Source organism: Diuraphis noxia, unplaced genomic scaffold (assembly GCF_037042655.1).
Source record: "Diuraphis noxia isolate RWA-SAM2 unplaced genomic scaffold, SU_Dnox_SAM2 contig0003, whole genome shotgun sequence".
Classification (NCBI taxonomy): Eukaryota; Metazoa; Arthropoda; class Insecta; order Hemiptera; family Aphididae; genus Diuraphis; species Diuraphis noxia.
This window is the reverse complement of record NW_028301713.1, coordinates 46697869-46713630: the sequence shown is the minus strand read 5'-3', so window position 1 is coordinate 46713630 and position 15762 is coordinate 46697869. Positions and strand designations below refer to the sequence as shown.

Genomic DNA, 15762 nt, shown 5'->3' with positions numbered 1-15762 from the left:
CCATTCTCTTCCTATTTTCTTTCATTTTTGGGAAGCACTGTTGATAAAAAACTAAACAAAAACGATTTCCATTATGGCGGTAGTCGGCCTAGTCGGGTTGATCAGGTAAATGGAATGCGATATTTTGTAATCACGTGATTTGTTCGAATTGACTATACTGAGCCGTAGCAGCCTCGAGTCTCGACCCTCGACTCTCGAGTCTCATCGCTATCGTAGGACGTAGAACCTCGTACACACGTACCGCGCGCGCATACTTTTACTTTACCGATCCTGAATAGTGAATACCACTTTAGTTTGCTACGTGTGCGCGTCGTATTAACGTTCCCGGTCAGTTGGAACTCGGGAACGACTCCACCGCCGTTGCTCAAAGCTGCAGTACCATCGTCACTGCCGCAATGAACCTCGATAAGCTCACCAACCTACTGAATGCCACGCTCTACCAGCCACATAGGAGCGAGGCAGAGGAACAGCTTCAGCGTGTAAGCATGCTTTTTTGGCTGCATCCGGCCCGTGCACCCATAATAATAATAATAGTATACCCACATGCGTCATGCACACGGTTGAAGGTTATGTGATTCGCACGTATTATTATGAGTATGGTTGGCTGACGAATTTTTTTTTTTTTACAATTAAAATTTTTTGTTCGGTTTTCCAATGTATACGTTCGCGTCCGGGTCAGAACTTTCATCGGCCGGCAAAACCACCCGCCAAATCAGAAAACCGGGAACACAGTCGGCCACGTTTTTCGCATTCGACTGACGTCGCGCCTTTGGCTTAAGCCCCGGTCATTCATTTCGTCAGTCTTCTGCAAATGCATCGGTGCTAATCGTTAATTTTAATTACTTTTGACACTATGTTCAATTACATCATTTCTATTAATGTTACACGGGCATTTGATTATCACGAGCAATTTGCTATGCGGTAGATTGTTAAATTGGCGCAAAGAAAATAAAAATAAATTTGCCAAATGCATTTAAAATGTACCATCAGCCAACAGTGTTTGTTCACTGTAAATTATAAACTACCCAATAATTTATATATTGTGGACTCTGGATGACCGATTGCATACTTTGAATTACACTAAATGATTTGTTTTAAATACCCCTGTAATCAATATATATTTTAAATGTGTTCATAAATAAATAGTTTAGGTTTAATAGTGTTGCATTAATTTATTGTTGTTTGGAATCATTTATCCCTTAACTTAATATAAAATTTTAAATGTACGTAATGTTCATAGTTTTTCTATTCTACCATTGAATCTACCTGTTGATATCAAATTTATAACAATATTATTGTAGTATAATCTTATTAGTTCTTTAACTTTTGACTTAATTACACTAAAATGCTGCTTCTATAATTTCAAACTGCACATTGAACAAAGAATACCTTAGACATAGACTTTATGTACCTCTCTAACTCAATTTTACTTATTTTTAGATACACAAAATTGCTGGATTTGGTCCAGCTCTACTACAAATTGTTGTTTCTTCTGATACTGAAATGTCTACAAGACAAGCGAGTAAGAAATCTGAAATATGTAAATTACGACTGATAGTATTAAAATCGGTGTTAGATATTGTATCATAAACTGAAATACTCATTAATAGTTCTAACTCATAATATTACTTGAAGATTTTGATGAATTGGATGTGGTTCAATATCTTAATTCTTCACTAATAATGTTCACCTCTTTTTATACTTATTATCCTTATCACCATTTTACCAATTAAAAGCAAAAAATAAAAATAATATTAATATTATATAGTGCTTAAATATTTTAGTATGATACAATATTTAGAAAAAACTATCAACCTATATATTTAAAAATCAAATATACTATCTAAAATTAAAAAATTGCAGGTGCTATTTATCTGAAAAATTTAGTCTACCAAAGTTGGGCAACTCGTGAAGATGAACCAAATAAATTTACAGTTCATGAACAAGATCGAATTGTAATAAGAGATACCATTTTAGATGTTATTGTTCAAGTGCCAGAACTATTAAGGTAAATAATGATACTTCCTATGCCATCCAAATTTACATATTATATCTAAAAAGAAATTATATCAATTTTAGAGCACAGCTAACTGTTTGTTTGGTAACAATGTTGAAACACGATTTTCCTGGACGTTGGACCAATGTTATTGAAAAAATTGATGCATATTTAAAAAGTGATAATTCATCTTATTGGATGGCTGGTATAATAGGGTTTTCAGCTCTAATAAAAGCCTTTGAATATCATAAGGCAGATAAATCACCTATACACGCTGCAGTCAAAGTATTGCTACCAGGTGTATATAATGTCATGGTTCTTATAGTTAATAATTCCACTGCGGAATCTGTTGCATTGCAGAAAACTGTAATAAAAAGTTATTTCAAACTTGTCCAAGTAAGAATAAACTCAATAATAACCTAATCAAATTCAATTTTTTTTTCATCATGTTGGATATTTGACTTTATTAATTTATAGTTTTCAATAAGTCCTGATTTAATGGAAAGAAATACCTTTACCAAATGGATGGAATTGTTAAGCATAATTGCTTGTAATCCAGTACCAGAAGAAGTGAGTCGTTTAGAGCATAGTGAAATAGACCAATTACCTTGGTGGAAGATTAAAAAATGGGCATTACATACTATGTATAGAATTTTTGAGAGGTAAATATAAATTATAGCTACACTAATTATCATATTGTCTAATACTAACCTAATTGATTTAAGGTATGGAAGTCCTGGAAGTGTGGCCCAAGAATATCAGCAATTTGCCGTATTTTATGTTAAGACTTTCTCTACTGGTGTTATAGAAATAATTTTAAGAATTTTAGATCAATATCGAAACAAAGTGTATATCCCTCCTAGAGTAATGCAAATGTGTATGCATTATTTGAACCAATGGTAATTACTTGTATAATAGCTCAATTATTTTGAAATGTACGTAATACATTATAAAAAATGTATTCAATTTTATTTTATTTTCTCACTTCAGTGTTAGTATTGGACATACCTGGAAAATGATTAAACCACATATTGCTGCAATTATTCAAGATGTAATATTTCCTCTCATGTGTCATTCAGAATGTGATCAAGAGTTGTGGGAATCTGATCCACAAGAATACATTTCTCAGAAATTTGGTACAATTAAAAATTTTTTAAATTAATTTATTTTAATTGGCGATTATTAATCTAAATCATTTTTTTAATAGACATTTTTGAGGATTTAATATCTCCTGTAATGGCTGCTCAAACAGTGTTACATTCAGCATGTAAAAAACGTAAAGACATATTACCCAAGGCTGTTCAATTCATTGTTGGTGTCATTACTTCAAATGATGCTACTCCATCTCAAAAAGATGGAGCTCTTCATATGGTAAATGAATTTCATCATATTAGAAATTTAAAATTTGTTTAACTGATTTTATTAATTGTTGTTTTTTTTTTATAGCTTGGTGCATTAGCTGATGTCATATTTAAAAAAGATATGTATAAAGATCAAGTTGGTAGTATGCTATACCAACACGTGTTTCCGGTTTTTCAAAGTCCACATGGACACTTAAGAGCTAGAGTATGTTTGATAATTGTTTAGCTATATGTACATATTAAATAATTTTTTTGATTTTTGTATTGTTTAGGCTTCTTGGTTTATCCAACACATCTGTGAAATAAAAATTAATAATGATAATGTTTGGAAGGATTTAGCAACACTTTGCTCTAATGCTTTATTAACTGATAAAGAACTTCCTGTTAAAGTTCAAGCTGGACTTGCAATCCAAGCATTATTAATTGCTGAAAACAAAGTTGAACAACTTTTAGAGCCTAGGGTATGTAAATTTAAAATTTGAAAAATAATATTTTTATATTATGTAGTAATTTGATGTGACTGTTGTCTGTTTTCTTCATAGATTAAGGAAATAACACTTGAACTTTTAAAAGTACTGCAGCTAACTGAAAATGATGATATTACTAGTGTTGTGCAGAAAGTTATTGCAACTTATTTTGATAAACTTGCTCCAATTATGTACGACATCTGTCAGAATTTGGTTTGTATTTTAATTGTTATTAGTATTATTATATTACCACATTAATTTATATCAAATATCAAGTTGATCGTTTTATTATAAATTACTAATTATTTATCAACTTTAATCGGTTTATCAACTCTCTAAAGTGCAAAAGATTAGAAAAAAACAAGAGTTAGTAAGTTGTTAAATTATTAAATACACATACTTATCGATTTAATGATACTTCATAGGCAATATCCTAGTTTTTGACAATGAGTCACTATAAATTCTATATAACTTAGTAATTTAAATAAACTTCGTTAAATTGATATTCAATTACAGTTTTAATAAATAGGTTTTTCGCACTCAAATTGTATTTTATTTTTTTATCTTTTATATTAATGTTTGAAAAATAATGGTAAAGTAGCAATATTTAATATTTTTAATATAGGCAAAAACCTTCCTTCAAGTTCTTCGGTCTGATGATATGAATGATAAGAAAGAAATTACTGGTATGAGTATTTTAAGTTGTATAGAAACCATATTGAGTGTTAATGATGAGCAGCCGCAAACTTTAGCAGCCCTTGAACCAATTGTTTTGGAAGTCATTGTACATATTTTTAATACACCTGAATCTGGTATTGGTAAATAAATGAATGACAATAAATAACATAGATTATAATTTTATTAATCAACTGATTTTTTATAGAATACTACGAAGAAGCTTTAAATTTAGTATGCGACTTAACCAACTCAGAAGTGTCTGAAAACATGTGGAAAGTTTTGGAACTCATTTATACTGTAAGTTATTTAAATATGTAATTCTATGTGTATTATAAGTTATGGATGTTAAGTATATATTATAACAATTTAATAAGAGTTTAGGATTAATGTCTAATTAAAATTTTACTCTATATTATAGATTTGTTAACCCTTCAACAGAATAACTTAAAACAATATTACATTTTTTTTTTTGTTTATACAGGTTTTCCAAAATGATGGAATTGATTATTTTGTTGATATGATGCCTTGTCTTCACAACTATGTTACCATTGGAATGGATACTTTAATCTCAGATCAAAATTTCATGATAATTATATTCAATATGTGCAAAACTGTAAGTACTAAGTAGTACCTATATTTATTTATTTTTATTTCAAAACTATAATATAATATTTAATTTTAGGTTTTATCATCGGAGTCTGGTGAAGAGGCTGAATGCCATGCTGCAAAATTATTAGAAGTCATAATTTTGCAATGTAAAGGCCGAATTGATCATGTAATTAATAACTTTATTTTAATAATATCTAAACTTATTAAGTTTACAATATATTTATTTTTATTTTTAGTGTATACCATCTATTGTTGAGGTAGTTTTGCAAAGATTAGTGAGAGAAATTAAATCATCTGAATTACGAGCCATGTGTCTTCAAGTGATTGTAGCTGCTATCTATTACAATCCACATTTACTATTTGAAACGCTAGATAAATTACAAATGTCTATGTCCACAAATGAATCAATTTCAGCTCATTTTATCAGACAATGGTTACAGGATACTGACTGCTTTTTTGGGTTAGTTTAATACTAAAATATATCCAGTATTGGGAGGTACTATGAATTACTTAATTTTTGTTTGTTTAGAATTCATGATCGTAAGCTATGTGTTTTGGGTTTGCTTACATTAATGGCATTATCACCAAATCGGCCTATTGCTGTAAATGAGCATGCCGATCAAATTGTACCTTCAATGCTCATGCTGTTTGATGGACTTAATCGTGCATATACTAGTAAGTTTGGAACACATTTTTTAATTTTTTTAATTGCTAAAAAAATAAATAGATTTCTTATGAACTGTAGATTGTATTTTTTAATAGGTGTAGAACAGTTATTATATACAATCTCTAACAATACTAATTTGTTATGTCAACTTGTTTTGTGAAACTATTATACTATTGAGAATATTCTAAAGAACCTTTTGCTTATAAAGAGGAAAGGAGAATACATTTAATATTAATGAACATTAAATTATTATTTTTTTATGATTTCGCTTTTTTTTTTTTTTTTTTTTTTTTTTTTTTTTTTTTTTTTTTTTGAGATAAATTGCCAACATAAAGAATGTTGCTTCAGATGATAACGTTAAAATGTATGTTAGTTATCAAAATCATGTTTGATATTGGGTACACAATGAGATTATTCACAGGAGTAATAAGAATAAAAACACTTTAAAAATTTATAAATAAATGTACTTAATATTAATTTTTTTTTAATGTTTACTTTGCAATCAATTGTTATTAAAGAATACTTAACACTTGCATGTGTTGTCTACATCTTAAAAATATGCGACAAAAAAAAAAATAATAATAACTTAAGTCGGAGACAACTTTTCTCCATCTGTTTTTAAGGTATATTTACCCAAATTCCACAACGGATAGAGAATACTTTATTACAGAATCATTATTTTTGATAACATAAATACAATTAAAGTTGTAAGATAAAAAAAAATTTTCATTTAATAATTAGGTTAGTGCTTAACAAAGAAAATAAATAACGCTGTAGCATAGATTAAGTTCTTCCCAGCGCATTTTGAAATTTAGGTGATTCTACTATTAATAAAGAAGAATGAAATTTTCACTGGTAAAACAGTCATATGCATTACTAAGATCACAGAATAGAATAATGCTAAGATGGAGTACAACACACGATAGTGTTGTGTCCTTTTAAGACATGCATTGCTGTGTTAACATAATTTGTTTTAAATGAGATGACATAACTTTTTGAATTTAAGATGATCAAACTATCAAGTAACTGGATGAGTATGATTCTATTTTTAATTGATGGGTTTTTTTGTTAAGAGGACACCATACCGGCATGTGTTGTCTCCGTCTTCCAAGCGCTTAGCATAGCAAATTTTACGATCAAGAGGTTACGTTCATCTCAATTAGTTTAAAATTTAGAGTGGATTGACCTATTGTAAAAATAATAGGCAAGATTATTATCTAGAGCATTTCGTGGGTTTTTTATATTTTATTTTTAAGAGAGATGAATTTTTTTAAATTGTAAATTTTTTGTATAACTAAAAATACTTATCTTGCTTTAAAATTAAAATATCAAAAAAAAAAACCATAAGATGCCCTAGATAATAATCTTAACTTTAATGTTTATTATAGGTCAATTCACTCTAAATTTTTAACTAATGGAGATAAATGTGATATGCTGAGCATAAAATTTGCTATAAACACTTGTACAATGGAGACAACTCATGTGAGTATAACGTCCTCAGCACTGTCAAACTTGGATAATCTCAAAGTCAATTTCTGGTAGAAAAATTCTAGTAAACCAAATTCGATTACACTTAATATAAATAAATTGAAATATAAATATCCTTTGCTTTAGGTAAGGAATTTGTATTTCAATGATATTTTGAGTCCAGTAATTGAAAAAAATGATACATACTTCATCAAAGGGCTTATTAAGAATTATTATAGTTTTATTTATTTATTAATTTACAAAATACTTAATTAAATTAAACTACATTGATTTTGAAACTTCCAAAAAAAAAAATTATTATTGTAAGCAATAGAGCCCGGACGGTTATTTAAAATAAATAAATGTAAAATCATTTTTAGAAAAGCCATAATTTTGCTATTAAATATCCTGTGTATTAATGCATTGTATTTATAAATTTTTAACACAACCTTAGTTGTATAGTTGTTCACAAAATTACATAAGTCTTTATATGAAACTAGTTCTTATAATTTTTTCGACAACATTGAGTAAAGCCTTTAAACAAAAGGTGTAAAAACAATTTTACATATTAATTCAATGCTCACTGAATACCAGGAATATTTATTTTTTAACTAAATCCAAAGTGTAGGTAAAATCATATTTCAAGAGAGCCATGATTTAAACAGTGGTTTTTATGTCACTTTACTCTGTTAGTATATCCCAAAGACAGTATTTGTCGTTAAAACACTGTGTTAGATATTTGGTATGCTATTTAATTTTCAGTAAGACACCTAATTTATGATTTGTAGTGAACATACTTAAATGATTCCTTAAAAATGGTAATTCTTTAAAATATTAAATTTAGATAGAGACAATCAGCAAGAAGATGAAACTAGTGACGAAGAAGATATAGATACTGAAGATGGTAAGACATAACAATTTTCTATTTTTGTTAGATTGTTATTAATTTGTTTTTATTTTAGAACTAGCCACTGATGAAGACGAAATTGATGAAAGTATAGCTTATGTTACTGACAAAGGAAAAACTTTATTTATGACGGTTGTATATTAATATTAAGTTTGTTAAAAATTATTTTTATAAGATTTTTGCTCTTCATATTTGTTCAGAATTCTGAAAATACTGAAGACGATAGTGATAGTGATGACGATGACTATGATCAACCTGAAGAGACTGTACTTGAAGTTTATACAACACCATTGGATTCTGACCATAATAATGCTGATGAATCAATTGATGTATACATATTATTTAAAACTGTGTTGTTAAGTATCCAACAAAATGACCCTGCTTGGTACCTAGCACTCACTAACCATTTAAATAGTGATCAACAGAAATCTATTAATGAATTAATGGTCGTAGCAGAACAGCGTCGTGCTGAAGTTGAAAACAAAAAGAAAGAAAAACTAGCAGGTATTGTAGTTAATTTATCATTTATTACATGTTATCAATAAGCCATTTTTATAATTTGCAATTTCTGTACACTATTTTAAATTAAACTGCGGGAGTTGTAAATATTTTGAAATAAGAAAAGGAATTTGTTTCAGATACACAATATTCATAATACTGCAACTTAGTAGGACAAAAGTTCAGAGTTGCCAATGTTCTAAAACATTTAACTTTAAACTTATTTAGTTTAGTATGTAAGGAAGCTAAAATTGGTATTACTTTATTAATAATAGTTAAGAATATACTATGACTTATACATCAAAGTGTTATATTAAAGTACAGAATTCAAGCCGCGGCTAGTCAAAACAACCAATCTCTACGATCAGCCACACTAATATTGCTCTAGAACCTGGCCACTATAATATTATATCATAATAGAGCAGTCATGACTAGCCGCTCCTTGAAACTAACCTAAATACATAAATTAATAATTGCGTTCCTTAATATGATCTATAACTTATTAATTAAATAATATCAGATTAAATTTTTAAAATTATTTAATATACATGTTTATTGATTCCACTTTTTTTATGTTACAACAAAAGAAGTCATTAGTATAATTTTGTTACCAAAAATTGAATGATTAGAATTAATTAGGTTAAATTAATCTTCAATAGTAATTGTACACTATTTAGTATTTTTGTACTTTATAGTATATTGATTTTTACTACATAAATTAATAAAGAGTAAGGGTGGGTTGCACAAAAAATAGTATTTTTTTTTTTTTAGTGGCTGATGTAATCAATGCTGATGTTCTATTAAGTTGAATGATGACTGTGTTAAACTATGCTAGTCTTGCATAACAAAATATTATATTATTAATATGTGATAACCAAAAAATAATACTACTAAAAACAGTTATACTATCATTGGGGTTCAGTAAATCTCTTCAAGACATTTATGCAACCCGGCCCATGTTATAAGGATTTGTTGATTTGCTGTGTACACAAATTAATTCAAATGTGATGTTGTTTCAGGTTTCAAATTTGATCAAGCTGATGTCCCGGCAACTTTTAGTTTTAGTAACAGCAATAACTCACCTTTTGCTTTCGGCCGGTAACTGGATTATTATATTTGGACGAATAATATTTGCTTTTACTATTCATTATTATTATTGTATTTTCAAACTATATACAAAATTATCTAAATCAATTAAACAACATGTTGTTATCATAATTTTAAATATCATTGTGTTGAAATTAATATATTATTACCAACTTATGCCTATAACAGATTTGTTACTTATATTTGGTGTAAAATTATTACTATAATCTAAAATTATTTTTATCAACTTAAAAAAAATCAAGAGAAAATATGAATATTATGATATAAGTATTACATTATTTATTTTCATACAAAGTTTGCACGAAAAAGATCAATCCTTAGTGTAGCATATAAACGTAATTGTGACATTGTCCAAGTAGGATCAAATCTATTTTTGTTATTTTAAGCACTTCTCAAAGTATGTATTGCCAATAACTCCACCTCGCATTGCTTTTTGAACGTTCATATCAAACAATCTTTTGTTGTTCTGCAAAACATCTGCAGCTTCTTTATTCAAAGGATCTTCTGGATTAGGTTCCTAAAAATGATTGAATAGTAATTTTTACAATGTTTGAAATAATGTTGTAACAACTTCTATTACCAGGAACAAATACTGCAAACCATAAATAACACTGTTAATCGTCAATACTGGCTTCCAATCTTCACGTAGTATGTTTAAACATACATTCCCATCGAGATCTATATTTGGATGGTAAACTGTTGTTTCACATTTTACTTTAGGTGGTTCATGCGGATAGTTGACTCCAACCTTAAAACTAAAATTGAATTTCCCACCTTTGTATGATCCCTAAAAACAATAATAATTAAGTTAAAATATCACCAATTTTATATGATAAGTATTAGGTATATAGAACTACCCACTTCATCTGGGCAGATTGTCAATTTAAAATTTAATAAATCATCCGGATCAGGAAATTCAGTAGTGCAGGTTTTCGGTAATGTAAGTTCATTTAAATCTGTATCAAATACATAAATAATTACAATACTGTAAAAATAAAAAATATTCTTAGCTAATACCATTTATTTACACTACATCTTATATAATATCCTATAGTAATCAATAGGGATAGTATAAGAGTTAAATATAAGTTAGGAATTAACGGTTTGGCAAAGTTATAGAATATTTTTGTATTGTTTATAGTGTTGTTTTAAATAAATTACATTAATTAAAAAACAAATGCTGTATCTTAGCTTGCCTTCTCATTCAATGTTTCTGTAATTTAATAATGAATTTGTTAAATTTGAAATTGATGATAAGTCATTGACTTAACACTAATTATGTCTAAAATCTAAGAGTATTGGAGATCACCTTCTATTTCTTTAGATGGTTTATGTTACTTACAGTGTGCATTTTCTTAATTCGGTCAGGCAAAAATAAAGCATTTATTTTATAAATCAATATCAATGTACCATTTAATGCTAAGACTATATAATTCAATATCCCCTATCACAAGTTATGGTTATTGGGGAATGTCAATATGTTTACATTTCTTGTAATACTAATGTTTATTAATTAATAATTATTATTATGAAGGTTGTTTAAATAAATAGTTTAAACTGAAAATAAATATTTCACAAATGTAATTGTTCTAGGGACGTTATAATGCTATTCAATTTAGTCAAAATATAAACATCAAACTATAATAACTTATATTTTTAAATTTATGTAAAAAAAAATTATGAGGAACCTACTTAAACATCAGTATCATATACCTAATATGTGTTGATTGATTTAATTCATACTTATTATTAAATTTAGTAAAATCATTAATAAACTAATCTTAACTAATACAAAACAAATATACTATAAAATATTGTACATTATAATTTATATAACACTGAAACATAATGAGTTATTAAAGAAAAATATTGTTTGAAAAAGTATTTTTGAATAACTTTCAAAATAATAATTTCTAGACACTAGCACTCATGCAGAAATTAAATAAAAATATAATTTTCCAAAAAAAAAAAAAATGTTTAATTAGTTAATGCATGTAAGAATACATCAGGTGTTACAAGTTTAATCGTATAACGCAAATTATAAGGTTATCTAACAAATATCAACTTTTTATTTAATGAAATTAATTGTTTGAAAAGTTTAATACATATTGATTTAAGGGAAGGTAAATATATTAATGTACATTTACCTTTTGTTATTCTAAGATGAGCAGCAGATGCTTTCTTTTGATTCCCCGATTTTGGAGTTTCACCGTCTTTTTTATGTTGCTTTAATGAATAGAGTTTAATCATAATTGTGATATTAATGTAATTAGAGTTGCGATGGTCGCTACTGAAAACTGAATGGATCAAAATGAACGAATCTGTCAAGTGGAGTGAGGAGTGACGGGATCGCGACCGAATAAGTATTAAGAACTAAAGGGACGGGTACAGCCACAGAGTAATATTACTAATATATTTACTCTATAGGGTACAGTTTTCCCGTTTTTGATAACATCTGATAACATAGAACCTGATAAGAACAAAAAAAAGGCCCTTGCCAACCTATAAAAGTTAGCACAAGTCCCAATACTCCCAATTACATAAAAAATAAAAATATCAGTTTAATACCAAATGGCAAATACCATACCAATAGTAATTTTTAGAAAAATTCATACCCAGAAATTTAGTCTGCTATAAATTAATTGATAAATTTTAATCGGTGAAGTTAGACTTTAATCATTTTAAATTTTAATTCATTGATCAATGGTCTTACTAAATTACTTGAAACTTTATATTAAGATTAAGATTCATGTTATAAGCAATTTGGCTTTTAAAGTCGTACTAATAGTTATTATTGTATTATAATGTTTTGATTCAAAAAACAGCTCTAATATTGGTGAATGCACCTATTTAAACTTACTGAGCTACAAGAAATAAATTGTGTATGCAAAACCTCTTTAGTCTTTCTCACTCGCACAAATTATGTTTCGTAACGAAACATGGGATATGTGTTGTTCGCGGTTAGGTTAGGTTATATATGTCTATGGTACATTGGTACCAGCCCCTGTACTAAAAATATTCGGTTAAATCAAATATCGATCTTTAGGTCTTATGGCGGTTTTTTATGAAACTTTTCTTTCGGTCCTGATACGACTAGTGATGGGTAGTACCTATCGAATTATTCGCGACACTGGCAGATGACGACATATACAGAGTGATTCTTTTAAGTGGGTACACTAATTATCTCGAAAAGTATTTACTTTTTTCAAAATATTTTTACATGGTTTCGAGTTGTTGAAAACCAACGTTTTCATTAAAAAATTATATTTTTAAATATTTTTTATCCTTATCATTTTTTAAGGTTTTTACTTTTTTGAATGACAACATAGAGTTTTAATTTCATATTCCAAAGCAGAATATTTTTCTAAGTATTTTGATTCATAAAAATCGAATTTAGGGCTTGTAGTTTTTGAGTTATAAGTATTTAAAGTTTAGATTGGCAGAGTGGAGTGGTACGGGGTTACCCCGCAAAATGTTTGTCCACTACTCCGCTTGTCTTAACTTTAAATACATATAACTCATATAACTCATAAACTACTCGTCCTAAATTCGATTATTATGAATCAAAATACTTAGAAAAATATTCTGCTTTGGAATATGAAATTAAAACTCTATGATGTCCTTCAAAAAAGTAAAAAACTTAAAAAATGATAAGGATAAAAAATATTTAAAAATATAATTTTTTAATAAAACCGTTGGTTTTTTAACAACTTGAAACCATGTAAAAAAATATTTTGAAAAAAGTAAATACTTTTCGAGATAATTAGTGTACCCAGTTAAAAGAATCACCCTGTATATACAGCGATTACAGCCACGAACAGTCTGTCAACACATCCTCATTCCTAAAGGACCGAATCAGTATTCAGTTTTCAGTAGACTGCTACTGTTTCGGGTCGTTTAAATGACCAGAAATTCCCACCTCTAAAATGTATTTTGGATTATTAGACGATTGGTTGTAACAAAACAAAAAAACTATCGGTATTTGTAACACCAAAAGATCCATATTTAAAAGAAAAATGGTTGGATGCTCTAAATATTGAATACTTAGACACAAATGATGTTATTTGTGAACAACATTTTCTAGTTGATTCAATTAAAAAACAAAATAATATAGAAGATAAATTAGGAAATATTGTATGCTCAGTAAGTAAAATAACAATAACAATTGGTATTTTATAATAATTATTTTATTAATTTATAAATTATTTAATTTCTCAAATTATCAACTTTTCTTTAAATGTAAAATAAATTTTTGATGTAATTATAATATTACATTTATTAATAAAATATTTAGACTACATTAGTACGGCCTCGTTTAAAACCAAATGGGGTACCATTTTCGGCTCGAAAACGATTGAAGTTTTCAGGAAATAAGGTAGTTATGATATAAGTAAATACAAAATGTATAAATAGTATGGAAATAGTTGTAATCTTAACCAATTTTAATAATAGGAGGAAGATTTAATTCAAACGTACAATCCATTAGACACTACTAGTACTAATACTGACAGAGCACCTTTAACATGTGATGGTGATAAATAAGTAAATTTTTATTTTTAAATAATTAGTATTTATTAATCAATAAAGCTGAGATTTTAAAGAAATAGTTAATATATAAGTACCGGGGAACCTGAGTTATTTATTCAGTGTACAAATGATACAACAAATAATACATTTTATAATTTGTACTTTATATAATATTTGAATGTATTATTAATTTTTCTAAGTTAATTAAATATGCACAAAATAGCTTTTAACTATTTACAAGACAATGAGTTATACAAAATTAATTAAAAATATTGTGATCAGTGCGATCACATAAGTTTATTTAATAATGAAATTAATAGTTAGTATACTAGTAATTAGTACTTTCATTAACTTGTTCAGCCTCATTTTTGAATTGTATCTTCTCAATAAACTTTTAGGAATTAATTTGTGAACCAATAATGAATATTGAACATCCATGTAATGATCTTATGCCGAGTTCCAGAATTTTGATAGAACATAACTATTCTACTAATTTTAATGATTCTTCTTTAAATGGCAGCAGTACTTCTGATTTTAATATTCCCATACATCAAAAAGTGAACTGATACTATTTTTAAAATATTTAAAAATGCATACCTTAGGTGTCACTTTTATTTATAGAATAAATTGAATCAAACATCTAAAGAAAAATTGAAGAAAGTTTTGCTCAACATAGTTCATCAGCAAATGTTTTCGAACTTATAACAATTGATTTGATGAAAATTAAGCCATTAAGTATTCCATGTGCAATACATGATGAACAAATTATAGCATACAGTGGCGTGCAGAACATTTTTCAGATTTGAGGCAAACTATACAATTTGACACCCACCCTATAACCATCAGGTTTTTCACTTAATAAAAAATTGTATACATTTATATGATATTTAAAATGTACGATCAAACTAGTGCCCAGGTGGCCAGTTGCACAACCCACCCACCCGTATTTTCTATGAGGCAGTTGCCTCAAAAAATAGCTGTTCAGCACGCCACTGATAGCATATACAGTCATGTATTATATTAGAATACGGATGAGACAATTTGCCTTCCAAGAAAATATGGCTAATAGGAATAAAAAAAAATTGCCAAGTTTTGTAAGACTTAGCTGAATTTTTAATGTATAAAACGATTATACAATTATTTTAATCTTTTCGTTCTTTATACAGGACCTTTAATGTCATTATCTAATCTTCTCAATTCTTCCTTGGAGGTCTTAAAAGCCTCTTTCCCTTTGGAAAACACCATTTGTAAATATTTGGAACAACAAAATGTTGTTTCAAAATTGAAAATTGAAAATAACAAAAATAACATTGTTATATTCTGTGATAACAGTAACATAATAAATATATAGTATATTATTGTTGTTCAGTTGTTGATTTAACCACGGTTTAAGATATACAAATATATAGTATATCCACAGAACAATATATAATATATAATATCTTAAACCGTGGATTAAACATTGAAATTATTGGATT

General features: G+C 27.7%; 2 protein-coding genes and 1 long non-coding RNA gene across 5 annotated transcripts; 1 reads left to right on the top strand and 2 right to left on the bottom strand.

Moving 5' to 3' along the window:
* Positions 1-81: 81 nt before the first annotated feature.
* On the top strand, positions 82-9875 carry msk (importin-7 msk). Of its 3 annotated transcripts, none has more exons than XM_015515203.2 (21): positions 84-479; positions 1441-1522; positions 1864-2008; positions 2080-2392; positions 2474-2658; positions 2722-2895; positions 2987-3132; positions 3204-3367; positions 3443-3562; positions 3630-3818; positions 3900-4037; positions 4450-4636; positions 4708-4799; positions 4984-5115; positions 5185-5277; positions 5348-5571; positions 5641-5786; positions 8090-8149; positions 8208-8284; positions 8353-8656; positions 9670-9875. In XM_015515203.2, exons 1-21 carry the CDS (start codon positions 396-398, stop codon positions 9750-9752), a joined length of 3138 nt encoding a protein of 1045 aa, XP_015370689.1. In that variant the 5' UTR covers positions 84-395; the 3' UTR covers positions 9753-9875. The 3 variants fall into 3 exon arrangements, 2 of the variants coding, with proteins under 2 accessions (XP_015370689.1, XP_015370688.1); XM_015515202.2 differs by having other exon boundaries at positions 85-479; positions 4450-4642; XR_016190684.1 differs by lacking the exons at positions 8353-8656; positions 9670-9875 and adding an exon at positions 7167-7260 and having other exon boundaries at positions 82-479; positions 4450-4642.
* Positions 9876-10013: 138 nt separating this feature from the next.
* Positions 10014-12175, bottom strand: UbcE2M (NEDD8-conjugating enzyme UbcE2M). The gene is made up of 4 exons (XM_015515209.2): positions 11905-12175; positions 10619-10713; positions 10338-10544; positions 10014-10274 (listed from the first exon to the last, which is right to left on the bottom strand). The coding sequence occupies exons 1-4, from the start codon at positions 12005-12007 to the stop codon at positions 10134-10136; spliced, it is 546 nt and encodes a 181-aa protein (XP_015370695.1). The 5' UTR covers positions 12008-12175; the 3' UTR covers positions 10014-10133.
* Positions 12176-14644: 2469 nt separating this feature from the next.
* LOC149057461 (uncharacterized) lies at positions 14645-15584 on the bottom strand. Its single transcript, XR_016191227.1, has 3 exons — positions 15454-15584; positions 14882-14924; positions 14645-14812 (listed from the first exon to the last, which is right to left on the bottom strand). It is a non-coding gene; the product is annotated as an uncharacterized LOC149057461 (long non-coding RNA).
* Between the last annotated feature and the right edge of the window lie 178 nt (positions 15585-15762).